Source organism: Dipteris shenzhenensis, chromosome 3 (genome assembly GCF_047967505.1).
Source record: "Dipteris shenzhenensis isolate YYH24624 ecotype China chromosome 3, Dip_SZ_1.0, whole genome shotgun sequence".
Lineage (NCBI taxonomy): Eukaryota > Viridiplantae > Streptophyta > Polypodiopsida > Gleicheniales > Dipteridaceae > Dipteris > Dipteris shenzhenensis.
In genome coordinates this window covers 40,709,007-40,734,757 of record NC_141598.1, presented here as the reverse complement: position 1 = coordinate 40,734,757, position 25,751 = coordinate 40,709,007, and the positions used below count along the sequence as shown (strand labels likewise).

Genomic DNA, 25,751 nt, shown 5'->3' with positions numbered 1-25,751 from the left:
CAGATAACACATGATTTGATTTCACATACACATGCCATCATTGTAAAGCCTATTTGGCTATTTCACAGCATTGTGCACTTTATTTCAGCCTTGCCCGGTATCATTTGCCACAAGCCTTGTAATAGATCGGATTATATATTGCAGTTCTATCTTCATTGACAGTTCAGATTTCAGTTGATCCACTCAGTGTTTTGTAGTTGATTCAGATAGTGATTTTCACAACACTTTGAGTACATTTCTTGCACCATGTCTACGACTAACAACCTCAATCTGGAGGCATCTGCTAAGCTAGACAACTCCAATTACGGCACATGGAAATACCGAATGGAGACCATTCTTGTACTTTAGGACAAATGGGAGTATGTCGATGGATCTACACCTAGACCATTGGATGATCGAGCCAGCAATAGCTCTACTCCATTTGTTGTCACAGCACTAGCAGCGGGATCTCCAACTACACCAACAGTTTCCGCACCTATAGCAAATCTTGCCATTGCCCGAGCACATGCAGAATGGGAAACTGGTCATCAACGAAACTGGTCCTGCTTACATACGCAGAATCAAAGATTACAATAATCAACTCGCAGCAAGTAGGAGAGACTATGAATCCTGCAGAAATGGTTCAAGTCATCCTAAATGGACGAGGAGAGGGATAAAAGAATCTAATCCAGAGTGTTGCCATTCAACAACAAATTCTGACACTGAAGAACTTCAGTCAGTCTTACTTGGTGAAGAACTCAGGACTCAGGCCATTCATGCACGCAAAAGTCATTTTGATGATTAGGCATTCATAGCTTCAGACAGAAGCAGAGGCAGAGGCAAATCATTCCAGAGAAGTGGTCATCATCAGCAACAAAATCAACATCAAAGTTAGAATCAATAATTAGCATCATCCTCAACAACATCAGAATCAACAAAGAGCAAATCATTCCAACCGAGGAAGATTCCAAGGACGAGGGAATGCATCCATCAATGTGTCAAACATTCAGTGCAACTAATGTCATAAGTTTGGACACTATGAAAGATATTGCCGCAAGAAGTAGTACGACCAAGGCGATCAATCCAGCAGCAATTGAGGGAATTTCCGTGGAAGAGGAAATCATCGTGGTGGACATTCTAGTCACAATCATTATGCAAATGAACATGGGAATATGTTCCTTGCAAACGAGGAAATGCAGAAGACTGATACAATGTATCTAGACATTGATTGCAATTCAAAAGAGGATTTCAGCTATCAAGTCGACCAAGCAGATCAAGGTCCTTGGTACATCGACAACGGTGCATCATCTCATATGACAAATCATTAGGAATGCTTCATAGAGATGAAACCATTAGAAGGTCAAAAGAATGTCATCTACACAGCAGATAATACACCAGGTTATTAATCTTGCATGACATGACACCTTGATTTTGATTTTGTGGGACCCATTGTTTGTACTCCTTGACATAGGTTATTAATCTTGCATGGACATGAGTACACCTTGATATGAGAAGAAGGCTCCATGTAAAATCACCTATGTACAAATCTAGAAGCATAGAACGAGAATTTTCCCATTCGTCTATGTGCAAAGCATGGTCATGACACCTTGATATGAGAGAAAGGATCCATGTAAAACCATCTATGTACAATTAAAGCTAAAGGTATAGAACCACATTTTTCCCATTTGTCTATGGGTAGTCTATAGCACACTTATTATAAAGTCATGTGCAAAAGCATGATCATGACACCTTGATTTGAGAGAAAGGATCCATGTAAAACCACCTATTTACAACTAAAGCTAGAGGTGTAGAATGATAATTTCCCATTTGTCTAAGTGTCATCTATAGAGACTTACTATTCACTCGCCAAAAATCACTTCACTTAATTTATTTGTTTGTGCGCTCAATTGTCTGGTTAACCTAAGGCAAATTCATTAAATTTTGATTAAGGTAAGGCCAATTCGTTAATTTGGCCCTCCCGCATGTCTCCTTCAGCCGGTCGCATAGAGATAGAGAGCGCGCAAGCAAGATACTAATAAGGAGAATTCCTTCAATTTTGATTAAGGTAGGGCCAATTCTGAAATTTGGCCCTCCCTCATCTCTCCTTCAGCCGATTGCATAGAGACAGAGAGAGAGCACATGTGCGCGTGCGCATGAGAGAGAGAGAGAGAGAGAGAGAGAGAGAGAGAGAGAGAGAGAAGGCCTTTAGTGCTCTGTGCCTCCACTTATAGAGCTTGAGCGATGCCTGAATCTTCCAGAGGGACCTTGAATCGAAGTTTCTAGATACATGATTATTCTTCCCCCCTCCTCTCTCTCCCTCCTTTCCCTCTCAATAAATAAATAAATATGGCATTTTCTATCTCATAGGGGACCTACAGAGACTTTGTTCTTCTCATTATAAGCTCATTATAAAGTCACGATAAAGAAGAAAATGGAGGTTATCATATTTTCCAAGCTTGATTTTGATTTTTTGGGACCCATTGTCCATACTCCTTGACATAGGTGGTTGTTCTTCCATGACACCACACGAGCTTGACATGAGACAACAAAGGCTTGACAAAAAATCACCTATGTAGAGTGTAGTCTTTATATGAATGTATATATACTTGCATCCACACATGTGTGTGTGTGTGTGTGAATTCAAATCTTATTGAAAAATAATACCCATAATGATGATCGTGTACCAAAATGCTCCAATATTTATTGCTTATACGGACCACGTTCTGAGTCCCTTATTATGCATACTAATGATGACCAGCTATTAGTATGCATGATAAGGGACTGAGAACATGGTTCGTATAAGCACGAAATGGTGGGAGGCAAGGCTGAAGGAGGTTTGGAGGGTTTGTAAGGTCAGGAAGTGCAGTTTCTTGTTATGGAAAGGCATTCTCAAGTGGTTCCTGTGTGGGGGAGAATTGCTAAGTGGAAGGAGGTGAATGTTAGTTGTTCTCTCTGTGAATGGAAGATGTGATGCACCTCTTTTGGTCACGTGTGGTGGCAAAGAGGATCTAGAGTAAGGTCGCAGGATGTGTAAGAAGGGCGGGACTAATGGGGAAGTTCAATTTGTGTGCAAATGGAGGGTGAGCATGTTGGGAGAGATGGTCGGCCTCCCATCCACTCTCTGTCCTTGGAATTTGGAGTGTCCACAACAAAATTATCTTGGAGACAGGGCTTGGTCAGGGGTACAACATTGATGCCATTTTGGGAGTCATGAAGATGATGTTGGCTGATTTAGGCACCACATTGGAAGATGACCTAGTGGGTAACTATTTGCATGAGATGAGTCGAGTGGGGTGCGGTTTGTCTTTGGTGCTGCTGAATAGCATTGGCATGGGGAGTACGCCCTTAAATTCATCCAATTTTTGTATTTCTCTTTTTCTCTTAATACGAAAGCCGGCATGTTCTCCACAAAAGTAAATATAAATATATACATACATACATGCAATACATACATACATACATACATGCAATACATGCATTATGCACCTCTTAAGAGCATTTGCACCTCCACAAGCGGCCCCTCCATTCTTCTGATGAAAGTTGCAGCATCTAGACCTAAGCCTTCCTGCTTGGGCTCCCATTGAGATATCTTGGTTTACGTTCCTGTTCTCTCGCGGGCAAGCTTCCAGCTTCATTTGCCAACCTTACAGCTCTTAATGCTCTAAATCTCGCTGCCAACAACCTCACGGGCTTCCAAACAACTGGCATCATGCAGCTTTGCTCCAACTCCCTGGATTTTAGCTCCAACTTCTTGATAGGACCTTTTCTAGACTGGATTCTGGCAAACAGCAGTTCCCTTTTGAACCTCTACCTTTCTGCAAATCATTTTAGTGGACATCTCCGAGTGTCGAAAATTTCTAATTGCCACAGGTTATCCCTTTTGGACTTGTCCTAAAACAATTTCTCTCGCACGTTACTTGCCTTATTTCTTTGGCAGTTCACAAACTGCAGAAGTCACCTGGGGAACCTGATCAACAAGCTTTTGTTGCAGTCCTTGAGGCATCTGCATCACTGAAGCGGGGCAAACTTATACATGCCCATGCCATTAACTGTTGGTTGCCAATACTATCATTGCCCTGTATGCCAAGCGAGGGGGCTTTGAGGATGCCTATTTGGTGATTGAGAGATGCCTAAACAAGATGTAGTTGCATGGAATGCAGGGTATGCACATTACGGCCATGGTTGGAGGCTCTCCAACTTTTGCAACGAAAGCAAGATGATGTGAAACGAGACAAGATTTTACTTGCTTGGATTCTTAAAACATGTCCTAGCTTTTGGCAGGGCAAGCTAATACACATTTACATAATCGAAAATGGTTTTGAGTCAGATGTACAAGTTGGCAACACCCTCATCCGCATGTATGCCAAAGCGGGGAGCCTTGAAAGTGCTCACATGTTGTATGAGAGGTCCCTGGATCAGAACGTGGTGACGTGGAATGCAATGATTGTAGGCTTTGTCCATCATGAGTATAAGGTAGACGCCCTCAAAATTTTCCAGCAAATGTCATTAAATGTCATAGAGCCAAGCCGAGCCACATTTGTACTGATTCTGAAAGCGTGTTCGAACATAAGAGCCATAGAACAGGGCAGGCTTCATCATTGTGAGCTCATTGAAATGGGGTTTGAGTCAAATGTGTTTGTTGGGAGCACCCTCGTGGACATGTACTCCAAATCAGGGAGCCTTGAAGATGTAATCAAAGTGTTTAACACAGCATCAATGCGGAACTTTGTGACATGGACTGCTATGATTGCCGGCTATGTCCAGTATGGACATGGCCGGAAGGCTTTGCAACTTTTCCAACAAATGATCGAGGAGGGTATGCAACCAAACCGGGTTACCTTCGTCTGTGCCTTGAAAGCATGTTGCAGCATAACAGCCCTTAATCAGGGCAAATTTTTTTCTTATATCTACTATTGAAATTGGTTTTGAATCCAATGTACATGTTATCAACATTGTAATTGACATGTATGCCAAGTGTGGTAGCCTTGAGGATTCCTGTCAGGTATTTGAAAGATTTACAAAGAGGGATGTTGTGACATGGAATGTGATGATTGCAGGCTATGTTCAGCATGGCCAGATAGAGATGGCACTCCAACTCTTCTAGCATATGCGACTTGAGGAAGTGCAGCCAGAGCAGGCAACACATGTCTGTGTTTTAAAGGCCTGTTCCAACATGGTCACCCTTGATCAGGGCAAGCTTGTTCATGCTGACATAATTGAAAGTGGTTTCGAGTCAGACATAATTATCAACAACACCCTTATTGACATGTATGTGAAATGTGCATACCTTGAGGATGCATATGTTTTGTTTAGCCTTCTGCCAAAGAAGGATTTGATAACATGGAATGCCATAATAGGAGGTTACGCCATGCATGGGCATTATCAGGATGTTCTCCAACTTTTTCACCAAATGCAACAGGAAGGCATCAAGCCAGACCCTATAACCTTTGTTTGTATCTTGAAAGCATTCAACAGTATAGCAGAGCAAAGTCAAGTGGAGCTGATACTTGCCTTTATTACTGAAAGCGGATTTGAGTCAGATCTCTTGGTTTGCAATAGCCATATTGCCATGTATGGAAAATGTGGAAGCCTTTGTAACACACAAATACTATTTGATGGATTAATGAAGCGAGATGCAGTGACATTGAATATGATGGTGGCAGCCTATTTTCAGCATGGGTATAGTCAGGAGGCCCTCCAACTATTTCAGCAATGTGAGTATGAGAACATGAAGCTAGACAATAACAGCTCCGTCTCCATCCTCAAAGCTTGTTCCACAATAGCAGCCCTAGATCAGGGAAAGTTTATTCATTCCCACCTCATTCAAGCAGGTTATGAGGTAAATGTAGTGGTTTGCAACACCCTCATTGACATGTATGCTAAATGTGGTAGCATAAAAGATGCAAGCAAATGTGTTCGAAGAAATGCCAAGACGAGAGCTAGTCACATGGAATGCAATGATTGCAGGGTTTTCCCAGCATAGGTTGCATAAGCTGGCCCTGCAATACTTTAACAATATGCAAGCAGAAGGTGTGAAGCTAAATAATGTGACATTTGTCTCTCTTCTCTCGATGTGTAGTCATGCCATCCTATTGAATGATGGTTGTCACTATTTCAATTCTATGATAGCTTGTCATGGCATTGTACCCACACTTGAACATTTTAACTGTATGGTTGACCTTCTCTGCTGTGCAGGATGTTTAACAGTGGCAGAAGACTTTCGTATAACCATGCCATGTTACCACAACAGCATGGGATGGATATCTTTGCTTGGCCATTGCAGAACACACGTCGATCTGGAGCTAGGAGAGCGATGCCTCGATCACATCATTACTCTTGATGGTAGAAATGCTACTTCTTATACACTCTTATGTAACCTCTATGCTCATGCCGGCATGTGGGAGGAGGCAAACAGAGTAGAAGAGCTGAGATCAGGTGCAAACGCATGGAAGGAACCAGGTAAGGCCATTACTGAGGTCAGAATTAGTTGCAAGCTTTCACAGTGGGAGACACAAGCCACACACAAAGTGATGATGTTTATGCGAAGCTACACAAACTAAGTGCACAAATGAAGGAGGAAGGATACATGCCCTCAAGAATCAATGCTTAGGGAGTATTCGAAAAGTGTGAGGAATAGATCTCTGATATTTTAAAAAAATTATGATGTGTGACACACTCGAGAAAAGACAGCAGATTGCCTCAAAGCTCAATCTTCTGTAGCAGAGGAGCTCTTTCCCTTGTGAGCACCAACCATCTAAACTCTATCAACAACACATGGATGAACTTCATGCTACAATACAGAGGCCTGCTTGCTACAGCCAAAATCCCACAGTAGAAATAAGATCATGCTCAATATGTGCACACAAGGAAACCCAAGAGCAGTTAAGTTCTGAAGAATCACATAGCTAAATAGACAGCCATAAGTTACATATTTATCATGCTCCAATCGAGGGGCTTTAGCACATTTGCTCACATAGAAGATACCCCACTCCCATGAGCATGTGGGATGCTCATTAATGAATGGAGGCTTGCTTAAAGGGGGGACTACCAAAATAGGTTGATATCCATTTGTATAGACATCATCCTCTTCTATTATTATATTCCTTGATGGCTCTCTCCCTCACTCCATGGTGTCTCTCCTTCCTACTTCCCCTCTCCTTTCCCTCCCTCTTCCTCTAGATGTTTCTCACTTTGATGAACATCCTATCCCACACACTGCCTTGTAATAGTTTTTCTCCTCGTTCCCTACCCGCCTTTGGGTTACACCTTTGGGCTACTTGGATTGACAATCTCCACATGGATTTGGATTTGTGACTTCTCTTTCTCCCCCTCCCTTCCCATATTCCTTTTTAGCTTTAATCTTTCGTTTTATATTCTCTAAGGAATAAAATGAAACCTCTTTTTAGTTTGCTTATTTATTCTCACTTTCTTTTCTGTCTGTCTTTTTGCTGCTGCTTTTTTACCCTCTAGTAAATCACCCCCTCTCCTTATTTTCTTAGATTAGGAAAATGCCCATTCTCAAAGGTGGCCTCTCTCTCTCTCTCTCTCTCTCTCTCTCTCTCTCTCTCTCTCTCTCTCTTTGTTGCTCTTGGAGTTGCTTGCGTGCAAGAGGCCAACAAGTGAGATCGCACACTTTGGTGACATGGTCTCGCTTGGCTCTTTATCATGGCCACCCACTCCAAGTGGTTGACCATACTCTCGCCTGCGAAGCTTCTACCATAAACTCAACTCAGGTAGAGGAGCAGATAAGGGTAGTCTTGGGGATAGCGCTCACATGTTGTGAAGAGTCTCCAAGAGATAGACCATCCATGAGGGAAGTGCTAGAGCGACTTTTGCAAATCAAGGGATGCCCTCAAACACTTTGAGAAGAAGACAAAACCTCTAAGAGTTTTTATGCAAACACAAGGGCTCACTCCACAATGCCAAAAATACTTGCACATTATGCCCAGGTAACCAAAAAAGTGTAATTGTGTAGCTCCTTTTGGACCAAGTGGGAAGTGATCGGGAACACTTTTATTTACTTGCCTAAGTTTATAAATGATTGTGCTTAGAGTTTTGACTCTATTTTAAGCTGAGGGTGACTCTATATCCTAGGAAAATGTCATATGGAAGTGCTACTATCTTAGTAAGGCACAATACTCCACAAGATGGAATTATTTTCCTAGAAACTTGTTTTGTATTTGTAGATCATGGAAATTTTTTATGTTGTTGTTTTGCATTGGGATAGATTCTTCCCTTGAGTGTGAGTTTCAAAATACCTCTTACTTAACATACTATGTTTATATATTCATTTGAAACACCAAGGCTCCACATAAAGTAAACATTAACATAGTTTTATAAGAGGATGATTAATTTATTTGTAAATTGTTTTTGGAATGTATTATTACATACACAAATGATGTTGTTCTACTTCATATATAAGTAACACTTTTCATATACATGTATTTAAAAATGTTATATGGAAGAACTACTATCATAGTGAGGGAAAATATTCCATTTGGTTCAACATTTTAAACTTCTATTGGGATTTGTAGTCATAGAAATGAATTTTTTGATAGTAACTCTTGCAAGAAACAAGAGCAAACAAGTGCATAATTCCTACACCATGATGAGTTGTTGAAAAATGATGGAAAAATGTTCCATCGAAGCACTACTATCATAGTGAGTGAGAATATTCCACATGATGAAATTACTTTAATGGAATTTATTTTTGGATTTGTAGATCATGAAAATGATTTATGCTAGCTTTCTGCCATTAACATTGGCAAAAAAATAACAAAAAACAAGCCCATGTCAAGATGTATTACCTTCATCCATACATGTCTATCAATGTTTTCTAGAGATTAATATCAAACCATGGATTGCTTCTCACATAGGCCTAATGTCAAGGGATATAGAGAGGACAAAATATAGATTCCTAGAGTTTTTATATGCTAGGATACACTAGCTATCAAAGCTCGTTCTAGGATGTACTATTATGTCATAATGAGAGAACAAAACATATCTGGTGTGGCACGTCTCTGCCTTGCAGTGGGATGCATTATTTGTGGCTTATGTCGAGATCTCAATGGTTGGAAGACAATCACAATCTATAGATGGTTGCGAGAGCTCATCAGATGGCTGTGAGCTTGTCAACCAGAATGGCTATAGCTGCGATCAAGGAGGAGGTCAACCAGACTCTCTCAGCATAGCGTACAAGCTGAGGACCTTCTTTGCTTTTCTTTTAAATTCATGATGTCCGTTCACTGCCCTCCGCCCTGTTAAAAAGCGTTTCCGGTCTTCTGTTGTTTCCGCATGACAAATTCTCGCATTGCATGGAGCTTCATGGCCGTCTTCAGCTTATGCTTTCATGGCTTTCTTGAGCTTCGCTTGCTTTCATGGCCGTCTTGAGCTTATGCTTTCATGGAACTCACCCTGCAACAATGCGACGGCTGTGGATTAATCGTCTAACAATGCACATCTCCCTGTCGACGACTGCATGGCCCCCAACTATTGCGTTTACGTTACCAGTAGATTTAGAAGAGCTTCTGCAACTCTGTTGCATGACCCGTGCACTTCTTCATCGTAGTTGATGGGATGCGTTAATCTAATATCAAAGGCGGGAAGATATCTATTAATAACAACCAGCACCCGTGTTTTGAATTCCATATCCACGCCATCAGAACTGCTTGCCGGAATTACTCGACTTCAAACGCTGCTCTCCAATTGTCGATCGTCCTCGACAGGATTCGCGCACCTCATAGGAAAGGTGATCAAATCGCGCTGTGGATGGATTAAGCACAATCCCGCAATCCCGAGGGTACATTACAAGCACACGCGCAACGGACTCCAGCTCCCAAATCTGCAAAGGCATGTCAAAATCAATCGCAAAGCGAAGTACTGCGGTTTGGCAATTTGTCCAAATATCACCTCGATGATCAGATTTGATGACGGAATGATGAAAAGCGACGGAGTTTTTCGCCAAATTCGCCACGAAACCAGCAAGGTTTGCATCAAATCCGGAATTGGAACTGCCTATACGACAGATCAGATAAAAAATGGCAGTTCACAATCCGGTTGCAAATTTCACAAGAGCCGTCGATTTGCAGTGGGCTTTCTTTTGGATGTGTAGGTACTCACTAGGTGGCGCAGGGGATGGGCACTGGTGCTTGAATGCGAGGTGAGGTGCTGACTGCTGAGGAAAAGGAAAGCGACAAAAGAAAGCAGAGAGTACACACACAACGTACTGTGCAAATGCGTCGTACAATTGTAGACGAAATCTCTTAGAGCATTAGTCGTATTAGTCTAGAGGTGTCTCCGGCCGGAGGTTTACAAAGGAGTGTGCCTGCTAGTGTACATGCTCTACTGTAGCTTCCTAGCAGCTTTAGTCTCGAGCGCCGGAGCTCTAGCGACCACAGAGATATGAGCTTGTGAGTTCGTGAGTCTCGACTCAAATGACATCGTTTTGACAAATATTTCGAGAGACGATTCTTCTGCACGAGCCTTCTTCTTCGTTGTTGCCGAGGACAAGCTTTGTATGACAAGCTTCTTCTTCGTTGCCGAGTCCAAGGTTTGTATCACAAGCTTCTTCTTCATCGCCCAGGCCAAGCTTCGTCTACCTGCAGCAATAGCACAAGCATTCTTCTTCTGTAGTTCTGTGTCCATAATGGACCTCTCGCTTCATCTCTGAGCTTCCACCATGACTTCCTCAGGTCGCTTTGAAATGTTGAACATCATCATCGACTGCTTCCGCACTCTCCATCCGCTCATGAGATAGGTATCTGCCTGGTAATTGATTTCTCCTCGTTCGCACACAAGAATTACCCGTGCTTCTCTCCAGGCCGCCAACTCTGAGATTGTTCGAACAGCTTCTGACGCTTTCCCGTCCTTGATCGGAAGCTTTTCGGGCGCACTAGGGCTATCTCTTCAAGCTCCTCTTGAGCTTTCAACTATAGGAGTTGGTGGAGGTGCTCGGGTTTCAGCTGCCCGCTAGCTGTTGTCTTTGTCGTGCAAACGTCCGTGTACTTCTTAAACATGAGAGTTAAAAAGGCAAGCGCGTGCCATCAAAATGGGTTTATTTTTTCCTCTTGTGGAAGATCCAGACGGGCTAGCGGATGGTGATGGAGAAGAGCCATCGAGCCACCTCAGCCACACCATGTGATGGGCATCGCAGCCCTCCTCCCCGTACTCTATCACATACATATTCCCAGCTCTCTGTGGAACGGCTTTGGCATAGGACTTTGTCTCCTCGTTTGTTCCTTGTAAGGGTCTAGATACATGCATGCCGTCGTCCGGCCTTCCTCCAAAGATTCCCACCTTTGTTTCTTGCTTGTAAGGATCTATTGTGGGGGAATCAAATCGCCAATCCCAAAAATCATATACAAAGAATGCTAAAAACGGTGTCTAACAAAGTGGACACAACCTATATGCTTGCATGGCTATAACAAGCAAATTTGACTGATGTCTTTGTTTCTTGCACCTCCACGAGCATGAACTAAATGAGCAACTTTGATAGCACGCTGGCGTGCTATCAACTTTGGTGTATTTGTTCTTAACTTTCATCCATCGAATGTTTGCTTACTTTTCCTGCCAAGGCTTGTTACTCCTTATGCAATCTCTCCGGTCCTATAGATGATGCCCTTCCAAATAAAATCCTTGAATCTAATTTCGAAAATGAAACTCTTGAGAATACTTGCATAAGCTTCCAAATTGTGTACATAGAAAGAACAAAAAGAGCCCACTTGATGGCTCACTGGTGTGCCATCACACTTGCATTATTTGTACTAGCTTTCAAGGTATTTGTAGGGAGGCTAAAGAAGCTAGGCTAATTATGAAACACCCAACATGAAAGGAACATTTTTGTAGATTAAACACCAGACATGAAAGGGGAATTTATGGGCCATAAAACTTGCTATTTTGCTCTTGCTTTCAAGCTACTTCACTTTTCAATCGATGATTGTCATGATGCTTTTGTGGGCCAATTAGTACTAAAATGTGAAACTAAAAATAGTAGTAAGAATTAAAAAAGAAAATTTGAGGGTGCTTCTACACACAAAATTTTAAAAGAATTAGATAAATTTAAAGTGAGCTTGTTTGGTTTTTATTCGATTAAGAGTTGGAAGAAATTGTTCTTCATAAATTGTATTATTATCTACAAGTTGAAAGATTACCATTACTAACTGTTGCTATACTGAATGGTGATGACAAGGTCACAATGTAAGCAATCTATTTGTATTGAGTACTCACTCGGGGCATCAAGTTTGGTTCAACGAAGTGATATTTCGATGGATAGTATGGACTTTTCCTTGGATGAACATGATCAAATGAAGGGAGACATAGACACTATTCATCGTCCTATGGATGAGGTATGTAGTAAAGTTTTGCTTTGTGGATTATTTGATTCATATTTGGTTTGGTGACATAGACACTATTCATCTTTAGTGGATGAGGTGTGTCAGATTTGCTTTGTGGATTGTTTGTTTCAATATTAGTTTGGAAGGAACCTAAAGAAAAAATAATATTGATAGGTCCAACCCTCCACGCCAAGGTTTCTTTTGACTTGCAATAGACCACTCCGAATGTGGAAGGTAGTGTGTCCAAAAATCAGTTTTCAAGCTAAACATCTTGTCATCAACAAGCATTGCTCTATCAACATGCACAAATAGGAGAGCAACCAGCTCTACATAGAATGTACAAGTCGAGCGCAAAAACCTGCAACCCATACCAACACAATTTCAAGTTTTGAAAAGAATTTACGAGTCCATAGGATATTTACATGCTTAAATTTAACAACAACAAATGGAACAAAATAATAATGGACCAAAATGATTGGATTGAAAATTACCTTTACTCCATTGGCCATACTTCCAAAAGACTCTATGCCTCTCAAGTGCACATGAAAATGAACATCATATTTGAACCTTCCAATCTATATCTTTGTTTCTCTTCTATGTTGTGTGGATGAGAACAATACAATACAACCCATCTCCCATCATCAACTAATGCCATACCCAAACTAAGAGCAACCTCCAATAATTCCAAAGACCATTCATTCCATGATGTGATTTTTGTGAAACCCTCAACCAAAAAGCTGGTAGGCAAGGACCCACAAAAATCATCTCTGCAGCCACTGTGGTAGACAAGCCCTTTTTCATTTGATGATTACCACCAGTATTTGAGACAAAAAAATCCCTTATTTTCTCATACTCTTTGCATGTTTCTTTCTTAGAGAGTGTCTCCCACATTTTGCACACATCTGCCTGCAAGACTAGACACTAAGAAGGTATTTGTAGTTGAAGAGGTATGGTTTTCATATTCTTGTAAATAGTAATCACTTTGTGTGTCCTCTTTGGGTGGCTCACAATTGTCTTTCATGGAGACATCATCTGAAGGTGGAAGTTGTGATGATTTTGGATCTTTTGGCTTCTCATGGGGGACTCGGAATGCTGACTATGAAAGGGACCAACACCATTTTTTTTGCCGCCTCCTCACCTTTCTCTATTATAGTGAGTGCACCTTCTTCATGTAATCTATATTGCACAAGCTCATGTGAAGGACAAAAACCTGGCATGAGATCTAACCACCATGGACAATAATTCACCTCCCAATCTGATAAGTCCCCCCTCCTTTTTCCCAATTTGCATGGCCAGAGTACATTGTAAGATCCTTTGACATTCCACATATCACACTCAACTAGCATGGTTGTTATTTTTCTCGCAACATACAAATAAAACAAAAATCTGCACAGAAAAACTTGGAATAAATGCAAGAAGTACAAGATAAACATGAAAGCTACATTACAAATAAAGAGAGCAGCTACCTCCATAAGAGCCTCTTTGAAGCAAAGCCAATCTCTTTACGCATTTTACCACTCAAAGTGGGCTTTGCTTTGTGCAATAATGCTTCAAAAAGTTATTTATGATAGCGAACATGCAAAGGATAAACATAATGTGCAATTGTTGGTGTCATAGGCAAGTCAAAACCTATTTTAGAATTGGCGCCAAAATAAATTAGTATCAACCATGTGTGTTGAACTTGTAACAAAAGCATGCCCAAGAGATTGTATATTGTCACCTTCATCAATAATGAGTTGCTGCTTCAAGTTATTGGTTCTCTCCATCAATGTCTCATAAATGACCTCTTTCCCAACTCAAACGTGAAACTCCTTGTCTCCTATTTGTTCAAGTATTATTTCAACACTTAAAAAATTAAAGATATTGTACTAGCATGGAACTCTATTATAAAGTAATGGAATTTCACCTAGAGGGACTCCATGTTGATCTCGCACTTCTTTGTTACTCATATAGTATCCCAAAATCTTGCATTTTAAGCTTGGGACGCCAACTCAATATGTAATATGTTACTGCCCTCTTCCAAAATCTAGGGTTTGGGGGGACAAGGCCCATATATAATATGCATGGATTTTCTTTAAAATTTTCAAATATGCAAGGGAAAAATATGAAAATTTCATGTCCCCTCTCCCACAAAATATAAGGTATATATCTTGAAAAATATTTTGGACTCAGTTTGAATCACATTGCAAACTTTTGCCAATTTTTGCAGACAGATTGTGCAGATTTTGGGCTTTTGTAGAGCATTTTGGTGCATTTTAAGCTTTTGATAGGCTGTGACAACAAATTGTCATTTTGGGCAGATTTTTATAGACTTTGGTTGTGCATTTTACATCCTAGGAAGGGATTTCACTTGTCTAGTTTGCTACATTTTTTAGTTGTCTGGAAGATATGGCTCAGAACAATCCCAATGAGGTCTTTGGAGTCCTCACACAGGAGGATAAGTTGGATGGCACCAATAACTCCTTGTGGAGCTTTATAGTGTGCAACATTCTAGTTGGTAGACATCTATGGGATTATGTCAATGGAGATGAGACAAGGCCAGAAACTATGGCTACACCTGTCACTCCTACAGGTGGAGGCAAGGGTAGAGGTCAAGGTGCACGACAAGTGGTAGGAGCAACAACTGCTACTTTGATGGCTCCCACAGCAAAATAGAAAAGGTGGGATTTACGCTCGATTTACGAGATGCACAAGCTCTTTAGGTCATTTCCCTTTCTGTCAAAAGTTTTATCATTCCTTACATTCGGTCATGCAAGACTTCGAAGGTATCTTGGGATATATTAGAGAGCATGTTTACATCTAGAAATGATGCCCAAGTCTCATTCTTGAAGAGAGAGCTATTGCATACACATATGGATGAAGGTGATTCCATGAATGCTCACCTCACCAAGCTTCAAGATTTGAGGGTACAGTTGTTGAATATAGATGAGATCATTCGTGATTCAGAGATGATTACCACCACTCTGAATTCTCTTCCTGAGTCCTATCTCGGTTTTCATACCTCGCTGAATTTGTCATTGAGGGGGGGTAGCAATCCTCTTTCTTTTCACAAGTTGGTGGGACTCTTGTTGAGGGGGGGTAGCAATCCTCTTTCTATTCACGAGTTGGTGGGACTCTATCATTGAGGGAGGGTAGCAATCCTCTTTCTTTTCACGAGTTGGTGGGACTCTTGTTGTAGGAAGAGCAAACAAGAAAGAACATGGCCACACAAGCTGCATGTCATGCTTTCAAATTTCAGGCCTAAAGGAAAAGGGCAGCAAAAGCAACATGGAAATCAGCCCACACAACAGCATAAAGCTGATTCCGGATAGCCCTCTCATAAGGCTAAAGGTGATGCAGATAAGCCAAAGAGGAAGGGCATTTGTCACTACTGCAAGAAACCGGGTCACTACATCGGTGAATGCAAGAAGAGAATAGCAAAGGAGAAGAAAAAGGATTCCGGTTTGGCTGTCTCAGATGCATCAACTCCTAATGCACATGAAGGAGGGCATGTTACAGCCAACTTTATGGAAGAGGATTATGCCTTTTTGTCTTGCATTTTAGATTTTCCAATGGCTGGTCCAGATACTACAACCACTCTCGTGGATGACTCATATGATTTCCTGACTTGCAGCTCTGACCCTTCGAAGGATTCATGCTCTTTCAGTGTCAATGAGACACTGAACACACAGTATTTTTATAGTGGTGCCTCCAAGCACATCACCTTAAGGAAGAGTCTTTTTGCATCTCTACATGCACCACCCGCTAAAAAGAAGATGACATGTGCAAACAATTCTTCTTATTCAATGTGTGGAGTGGGTGACATTATACTTACCTCCATGGATGGCATAGATTTCATAATTACTGATGTTCTTTATGGGCTAGGTATAAAGAAGAATTTATTTTCAGTGTCCTCTCTCAATTGAGGAGGATTTTAGGTTATCTTTGATGAAGCTAAATGTGCAATCTGAGACAAAAAGAATGATTATGCTTTGATGTTGTCTGGCATTTTGTATCAGGGTCTTTTTCAACTTGATATTTATGAGAAAAGATCTGATCTTGCACTTGTAGTAAGCACTCCCACTACTACCATGCAGAATGCGGAGTTATGGCATGCCAGATATGGGCACATGAGTTATGGCAGCTTGATGGCACTTCAGAAGCATGCTATGGTCGATGCATTGACTCCTTTGGAGTCACCTCCTCATGCCTCTTAGGGATGCATCCTTGGTAAGATGCATAGATTTCCCTTTAAAAAGGATGGTGCAGTACAAGCTACTCGCAAATTACAGCTCATACATAGTGATGAGGTCCCATGAGGACACCTACTTTTGGTGGTTATCTGTATTATGTTACATTTATAGATGACTACACCAATTATACTTGGGTCTATGGCTTGAAGAAAAAATCAGATGTGTTTATAGAAAAAATCAGATGTGTTTATGCATTTCAAACACTTTGTGGCCATGGTTGAAAATGAGACAGGACTCAAGGTGCAAACACTTCGCGTTAACAGAGGGGTGGAGTATATGTCTCATGAATTTGAGGCATTTTTGAAGGAGAAAGAAATCATACATCAGCTTACAGTGAGGCTTACCCCTCAGCAAAATGGCAAAGCTGAGCGGAAAAATCGAACTCTCATGGAGATGGATAGATGCATGCTCACTAGCAAGAAGTTGCCTCACAGATGTTGGCTCAAAGGCCTCATGTGCGCCAATAATGTTTTGAATCGGGCTCCCACAAAGGCTTTGAAGACAATCACTCCCTATGAGGCTTGGCATGGGAGGAAGCCTTCAGTGGATCACTTTTGTGTTTTTGGATGTGTTGCATATGCCCACGTGCCTATGGAGTTTCGACATAAATTGCTAGATAAGGAGCTAAAGTGTATCTTTGTTGGCTATAGTGCACAAAGCAAAGGCTATCGTCTCTACAATCCTACCACATGCAAGATTTTTATGAGTGGAGATGCTATTTTTTTAGAGAATTCAGCTCATACACATGCTAAATTCACTATACCAGCTTCTTCACATGATGTTTTTGAGGGGATGCTTCCTATAGCTTTTGGTTCCCCAGCTGAGGCTCATGCTGAAAATTAGAATTTACAACAACATCCATCTGCTCCACATGCCTTGATTCTCAGTGCCATGCTGATTTTGTTGCTCCACAGGCAGTGGATGAAGTTGTCAGGCAAGAGATTCAAGAGATACATGCAATCAAAATAGTTTCGAATTGGTTGCTACAGACTCTCAGAGAGAGTAGACTTGAGGTACCTTTGCTTGGCAGGACTCGTAGTGCAGTACAGCACACAGGGGAAGGCTCTTTCTATTGAGTCAGCTTATACATGTACTTTTCTTGATAAAGAAGAACCTGGCACTTTTGAAGAAGCCAAGGATAATGTGCACTGGATGAATGCCATGCACAATGAATTGCAGTCCATTGAGGAAAATCAGACTTGGGATGTTGTAGATTTACCACCAACAAAACATGCCATTGGTACCAAATGGGTTTTCAAAGTGAAAAGGAAGCCAAATGGGTCCATTGAAAGGTACAAGGCACGACTGGTTGCCAACGGATATGCTTAGAAAAAGGGCATAGATTATGAGGAGACTTTTGCTCCATCTCGGATGACCACCATCAGGTCTATTATCACCATGGTTGTAAATTTTGTTTGAAACATCCATCAGTTGGACATAAAAAGAGCTTTCCTAATGGGGACTTGCAGGAAGAGGTTTATGTCAAACAACCTCCTAGCATTGAACTTTCGGGCAATGCACTTCAAGTTTGTAAGCTAAATAAAGCTTTATATGGGCTGAAACAAGCCCCACGTGCATGGTATGCCAAGATTGATGCCTTCTTGGCAAGTAAGGGGTTACACAATAGTCCCACAGAAAGCACCCTCTACATCAAGAAGGATGGGAGGGATATTTTGGTCATCATTCTTCATCTGGATGACATGCTACTCACAGGGTCAAATGAGGAAATAATTGCAGATTTCAAAGCTGAATTTTACAAATTTTGGCATGTTAAATTTCTATTTGGGGATCTAGTTCATACAAGACACACGTGGCATTGTTATGTCTCAGTCCAAGTATGTGCAAAAGCTCTCGGATAGGTTCAACATGCAAGATTGCAAGCATGTAGCCACTCCCATGGAACTAGGGCTGAAGCTTACTATGTATGATGTAGGTGAATCAGTGGATGCCACACTTTATAGCCAAGCTGTTGGATGCCTCATTTATTTGTGCAATACACGGCCCGATATTTAGTATGTAGTATCTCAGGTGAGCAGGCTATAAAACGCATCTTCCATTATTTGCAAGGCATAAATTCTTATGGCTTGATGTTTCTCAGGGGGGGTGACTTGCAGATGCATGCTTACAATGACTCAGAATTGGGTTGGAGACTATGACACTAGGAAATCCACGTGGTAATTGTTTCTTTTTGGGCAAAGCTTGTATTTCTTGGTGATTGAGCAAGAAACAATCTACTGTGGTTACTTCCTCATGTGAAGCTGAGTCTCACCTGAGTACAGGCACCTGAGTACAGGACAACTTTCACAGCGACGGTTGAATGTGTTTGGCTGCATCATTTGTTTGCTAATCTTCATCTCTTATTGGAGGGTCCTTCTCCAATTCTCACTGATAGTCAGAGTGCTATAGCAATGGCAAAGAATCCTGTGTTTCATGCTTGCACGAAGCATATTGAGGTTCATTATCATTATGTCAGAGAAAAGTTGCATCCAAGGGAGATCAATATGAACTATGTGTCAACACATGACAATGTTGCAGACATCTTCACCAAAGCACTTCCATGTGAGAAGTTGCATGCAAGGGAGATCAGTATGATCTATGTGTCAACACATGACAATGTTGTAGACATCTTCACCAAAGCACTTCCATGTGAGAAGTTTGAGGCATTTCGCAGCGCCCTGAACTTATCTCCTTTTGGTGATTGATAACTTCCTTGTACATCACATTGGCACTACAAGGGAGATCAATATGATCTATGTGTCAACACATGACAATGTTGTAGACATCTTCACCAAAGCACTTCCATGTGAGAAGTTTGAGGCATTTCGCAACGCCCTGAACTTATCTCCTTTTGGTGATTGATAACTTCCTTGTACATCACATTGGCACTACAGGGAGGTGTTAGAATTATTGGCATATTCTAGGTAGTTGCCAATGTAATCCATAAGTGAGTTAGGGGCACTTTTCCCTCACTAGAGGTTTTTCCCCCTAACCATAGTTAGTGGGTTATTGTGGTTTTGTCACTTAGACAAAAACACCTCCTCAATTGTATTCAATCAATCTTATCTATTCTAGTTCAATGTTTTTCTCTCTCTTGCTTCTTGCTCCCACCTTTTAACACTACATACCTCCAAAACAGAGTGCTATGAAAGCCATACTAAACTAGACACCTAAAAAGGCCTTCATTGGTGTTTATCATCTAAGAATATTGGTTGCATATCTCACACTTGAAGAACAAACTTGATCATAAATAAATTAAAAGGGATACTTCTTTGAGAGAACAAAAGGAGACTTGCAGTGAGCACAAGAGAGCTCAAAATGCTGACAACAAGAAACTGAGGTAGTCAATAAAGCAAGCGACAAAAACCGAGCGAGGTAAGAAAAGCGAGCATCGAACTATGCTATCCACATGATCTCGAAGCCTGTAGGTGGTTCGAGGATTCAGAACCCAATGCAAGAATCAGGCGCACCTCATGATACCAATTGATACCACTCTAATTGAATTGATCTAACGGTTTACATTCATCACATTAAATCCAAGTTGCTTAGTATATCATAGATATGATAATTGACTTAGGATCTGACAACTAGAAACAAAAAAAGCCAACAAACATGATCATACAAGCACTAGAATATCTTGTGGAACATGATAATCCATCAGCAATAGTCTTTCTTAGTCTCCTTTCAACGATTGAAGACCAAGTTGAAGCAATACATTGACTTATAATTTAACAACAAACTGAAGCTCAAGTCGAACTTGTTGAGCATTCATCATCAACAAAGATGCAACGAACTTGTTTCATCCATTTGATCCTTTGAACAGTCTTATCTCTTTTCACCATTTCCCTTGCCATTGCTTCTGCATAGCATGGTAGTTCACTACACACACAATATACACCGTAATTATATATGAATGTACAAATAGCACTAAAGTTTATATGACTATTTGACTATTGAACATTATTGAAGTATTTTTGCGACATATCACATTTAAGAATGCAAGCAATGAACTCTACACCCAAGCACACCATGCTCCATTCCTACCTTCAAAACAACATGTATGACAAGACGTACTCATCCTAAAGCATTGCATTTGACTTTCCAAAAGAAATTACTTATCATTTACACTTCATAGTTTGACCAATATCACATAAGATCACATGGAGTGAGTCTTTAATTAAGTGTGGCATAAGAGAATAGTTAGATGAGTGCTAGAATTTATGTGTCTTCCTCCAATCAAAAGTATTAAAAACACCAATCACCATAGTTTGTCATTACCCCTGACCATGTTAATTACACAACTCTAAAATGTCACTAAATATCACCAAAACAAGCACAAAAGAAGACAAGCTAAAAGTAGCTCACTATGAGTCATGTAAGGGTTTTTGAGAGGCTCAATAGCATTCTCATCACCCTCAATGTCTTGATCAAGAAGTTCCAATCGAGCTCTCTTTGCATTGGTAGTCTGCACAAGTGGCTCCAAAACACTACTCACATTATCAAAAGAGAAGCATGCACGTTAATTTGCCAAGCATGCTCTCATGAGAGGTGCCACACCACATCCCATCTCCATGCACAAACCTCTAGGAGGACACAAAAGGATCAACAAATACTCAATGAAACTAGCAGATTTCTCTAATGCTCTTCAAGCTGTCTTTTGTATGTCAGGGAGATAATGCGTCCAGTGGTCACTCATTTGGCAAACATTCAACTTGTCAAAAAGAGGTTTACTCTCTACATGGAATGTTGGTGGTTTATGGCCCACACGCCTCACAAACACAAGCATGAAGGATTGCATCTGCAAGATGAAGGAACATATGTCATTGAGATTTTATCTCTCACACCATACAATGATAAGAAGAAACTTCATGAACCCAACTCACCAACATATCTTCTCCTTCATGTACATTTATGTGACCATATGGAAGCTTTTCTATCACAAATACACGACGGTCCACCTCCAATCCTTATGCATGAACATATCATTCCATCCATGTAATACATGGTCCTTCATATACAGATCATACAAAATATCCATATTGTCAAAGAGCATCCATGCTCGAAGTCTTAAATGGAAGTAAAGCGAAAGAAGGAAGTAAATGGATGTAAATAGAAGCTTACTTGCCAATGGACAGATGAGTACTAACCACCCATCATCATCCAACGTCGTTGCAGCTACAACTATGCCATACTTCAAGTGATCCTCTATGAGTTTGTTCCATGATGGGAGGCCAACACTTGGGGGGGTCACTATGTATAAACCCTCTATATCACGTGCGTTCAAGGCCTATTTACAAAATCCCTTATTTGTAATTTTTTCATTAATAAAATGTACCCTTTTTCTATACAAATCTATAAATTTTTTCCAAAATTGTTTTAAATACTCCCTTATGAAAATTAATTTTTGTAAAATTTAAATATTAAAAATGTCCTTCTGTTGAACTCACGTGATAGGGTTACATATGATGAGTGACCCCCTTGAGGGCCAACATCTCCACAAATCTCAAAACCAGTCGGAAAGTCAAGCAACATAAAGTTTGCAGCCCACTTCACCTTCTTGACAAATCTCCTATAGTCTATTTCTTTTTGAGCCATTGCTAAGAAAAATTCATGAGCTTGCATGTAAACGCCATTCTTCTTCCCATCAAAAAAGTCCAAGCCCATGGCAATATAATCTCCAATGGAACAATTGCAAAGCAATGTGTCTCCTTGACACACAGTGGGATCCATAGGTGATGGATGATGAAAGACATGAGTGATCATCTCTTTCACAACCATCCCCCCATGTTTGATGTGCTTTGACCATTTATCACCTTGTGGGTGTTATCACCATATATAATAATATTTGAAAGCCTTGCAAAAAATGATTCAAACTGTGGCTTCAGCCATGTTGATGGTTCTCACATAGACTACCCCACTAGTCTAGAAGAGGTAGATGCCAACACGGCATGGGGAAGTTTTACTTCAACCCGACCCCTTCCCACCACTACTACCAAAGGAACCACACCCCCAACAATCCCTCTCCTACTACTACTATCACTTTCGATCCATCCTAGCCCTCCACCTCACATCGCATCACCTCACAGCATGACACCACCACACACACACACCATGATGCATCAGGAATTCGTTGGCCCCAAGGGTCCTAAAGACTTGGTCAATACCACCTACTATAATATCATTAAGTCTAGAAGACTTGGGCAAAACCACCCGCTATAATATCCTTAAGCCCATACTCTCTTGGATGTCAAAGACCCTTATGAGGAGGATGACACTGAGGAGGTCAAATGAACCCACATGAAGAAGAGGAATCTCTGCCACAAAAGCCCCTGCCTGATCACAATACTTGGTACTAGGCGATCATGTCCTTTTGAATGATCAAAGATATCTCATACATCAACAGGTGGCGAGGAAAAGTACAAAGCTTTCACTTAAGCCACCAAGATGTAATGGAGATTCGTGCCCTGAGCTGCTCCAGAAAAGTTTTCACAATTGGCAAAGGGGAAATCGGAGGCACACTTGTGGAGGATACACACGCAAAGTGCCAAAGACAGAAAAAGAAGCATGGCCCCATCCTTAAATGCGGCTTCCATTTTGATGCATGTATTGTCAATGGGCATAGATTGACAAGTCGACCCCACCTATATGCCTCTTTGAAGATGGTGATCATGGAAGATTTTGAGACTATGAAGGCCTCCGACCCCATCATTGCATATAACTTTCCATGGCTCGACTTTCAACTAGTGGGTACCTCCAACACACTTGCGATGCAGATGGAGGAATTTAACATTACTTTTGCAACAGGTCCCCAATCCAACAGTAACGGCTACCATGCATTTCTTCCACCGACTCATCATTTTTCTATGGGATATATCTACTCAAGAGCCGAACATGGAGGAAAATCTTCAATCGGATGCAATCTGAAATTTATTTTACCTCAACACCGGCCCTCGATTTCCACAAGTTATGCGCCTCTATTTACATGTCTACAATCTTTGTAGTCATTATATTCAAACCTTTGAAGATATGTTTGAGACACATTTTCGGAAGCCTTTCCATCTATTTTGTCGCATCTTCCACAGGCTCTTTGACCTTCATCGCATCATGAGAAATGCCATGCCCTAAACTGTGGCACCATGCACTGAATCCCATCCATGGATGGATCATAAGTAGAAAGGGGGGGCATGTTAACCACCATGGTTAGCAGTCTATGCAAGTGGTGGATATTTTGCAAGATATAGTTGACAAGAAAGAGAGGATGAGAGGAAGACAATAGGAGATCTGCCTTGGAGCCGTATGGGCCCAAGCGCTTGTAAAAGAGAGAGAGAGAGAGAGAGAGAGAGAGAGAGAGAGAGAGAGAGAGAGAGAGAGAGAGAGAGAGAGAGATGGTGAGAAAGAATAGGGTTGGCCCTCCCTTCAAAGGTGGAATGTATAAAAGGCCAAATGGTTGACTTTGGTCTTCATTGTTTTATGCACAAGTTTGGAAGAATGGTTCTTTCTTTCTCTTCAAGAAGTGTTTTGATTATTCTCTTGCTCCCTTTGTAGTGCCCTTGTGTTTTCCACTCCATCACCCTCTTCCCCTCTCTTCTCCCATCTTTCCTTCCCCTTTCCCCTCTCGCAGAAACACCTTGCAACAATTCAAGAGTCTCAAGAGTGACACTTAAGGATGGTTCATGCTTGCATTGATCCCACAAGGAGTAGGAGAAGGAGAGGTTTCCTCGACATTCCTTCAATCTCCCCATGACACATGATTCACCCTGCCAGAGACCACACATAAATGGTGTTAGACCAATGGTACTTGCAATCATATCGGTTGTATAAGGACATCTACCAGTGGTAATTTTGATTGGCTTTCTCACTCATTTCTTGCATTAAGATCCATAAGCACTCTTCATTGGACAAGATTGTAGTCCATAGCTAATACACTAAGTGTGTTGGGGTAAGGTGCACCACAATTGAGTCATGAGTAGAGAGAGAGAGAGAGAGAGAGAGAGAGAGAGAGAGAGCATAATAGCAAGGCAATAAATGAAAAGGGGATTATGTGAGATATCAAGATTTCCAAGTGGTGGATTTTTCTTGGTTATTCCTAGTGCACGCACCATGTCCCAATCATGATTCCCACACAAAATGCACCATTAGGGGTAAAATCAAGCAAGATGTTTCCAAGGTGTGTCTATGTGGAACCTTTGGGACTAATGTAATCATGCTAGCCCTTGCAAAAGAGCATGGATCAGATGGTGTACATTCATGCAAAAAAGATTTATTCTTTGTTGCACATCTCCTAATCCACTAATTGCATCCTTAAGTCTTTGTTCTGCCTCCATCTTTTGCTCTACTCTTCCCTTCAAGTGCAAATCAATGTATCACCTTTGAACGACCCTTCCTTGTATGGAAGCTAGAGGAAAAGTTGGGGCAAGCTCCTGCCCATTGAAGTATGGTGTGATGGTCCACATGGGCTCTTCTATGGTTGTTGCAATAACTCTCATGGGAACTAGGTGCATTACATGCATTTCCCCCTCTCTTTGTGCTTCTCTTCTAAATGTACCAACATTGCCCCTGTATTGCTTGCTAGAATACCACCTCTATTGATTGTCTTGGGTAACCTATTAGATGTACACAGTCCCATAGGTTCTAGATCCAATATGAGATATGTTCTTAAAGTCACATTTCCTATGTGACTAGATCATTGTTATAACCTTTGTGTGGTACCTTCAAGCACCGTACCTCTCAAAATTATTGTGCCTTCCTCCTTTGATTGCTCAGCTCGTTCCTCTACAATTCCATATCTTATGCATGCTTTCTTCTTCCAGCTCTGAATCATGTGGTTTTTCTTATTGCATTGGAGGATGTTACCTTTCTGCTCAGCCCATATTCTATCCCATTCTTTCATATTTGTTTCATTGGGATCTGCCAAGTGATGATTCTTTAGCACTCATCTCCTTAAACCGTATGTATACATTGTCGACTATGGACATGATCCAAAGAGATGCATTTGACTCCCAATCCACCTTGTTGCTCGATCATCGTTCAAGGCATCCTATTCAAGCATTGTCTTAGTGTCATCTAAAAGATTTTCCTTGAAATTTTGTAGCATGCTCTCCATCTTTCTCTCTCCTCTAACCTAATTGTTTCCTCTAAAATTGCTCTTGAAGCACCTTATTAACAAGCTTATTTTACTTCATTCCTAACCCAATATTTTTAGGAAAATTCC

The 25,751-nt window shown here is 41.1% G+C and overlaps 2 protein-coding genes across 2 annotated transcripts; both read left to right on the top strand.

Moving 5' to 3' along the window:
- Nucleotides 1-3,505: 3,505 nt before the first annotated feature.
- On the top strand, nucleotides 3,506-6,528 carry LOC147903811 (pentatricopeptide repeat-containing protein At3g24000, mitochondrial-like). The gene is made up of 2 exons (XM_087372839.1): nucleotides 3,506-6,009; nucleotides 6,175-6,528. Exon 1 carries the CDS (start codon nucleotides 5,087-5,089, stop codon nucleotides 5,960-5,962), a length of 876 nt encoding a protein of 291 aa, XP_087228965.1. The 5' UTR covers nucleotides 3,506-5,086; the 3' UTR covers nucleotides 5,963-6,009; nucleotides 6,175-6,528.
- LOC147903812 (putative pentatricopeptide repeat-containing protein At3g23330) lies at nucleotides 4,129-4,896 on the top strand. Its single transcript, XM_087372306.1, has one exon. It carries the CDS (start codon nucleotides 4,129-4,131, stop codon nucleotides 4,894-4,896), a length of 768 nt encoding a protein of 255 aa, XP_087228432.1.
- Nucleotides 6,529-25,751: the final 19,223 nt, after the last annotated feature.

Coding starts and splice junctions, on each gene's coding strand:
- LOC147903812 (XM_087372306.1), top strand. CDS start 4,129: ATGGAATGCAGGGTATGCACATTACGGCCATGGTTGGAGGCTCTCCAA.
- LOC147903811 (XM_087372839.1), top strand. CDS start 5,087: ATGCGACTTGAGGAAGTGCAGCCAGAGCAGGCAACACATGTCTGTGTT.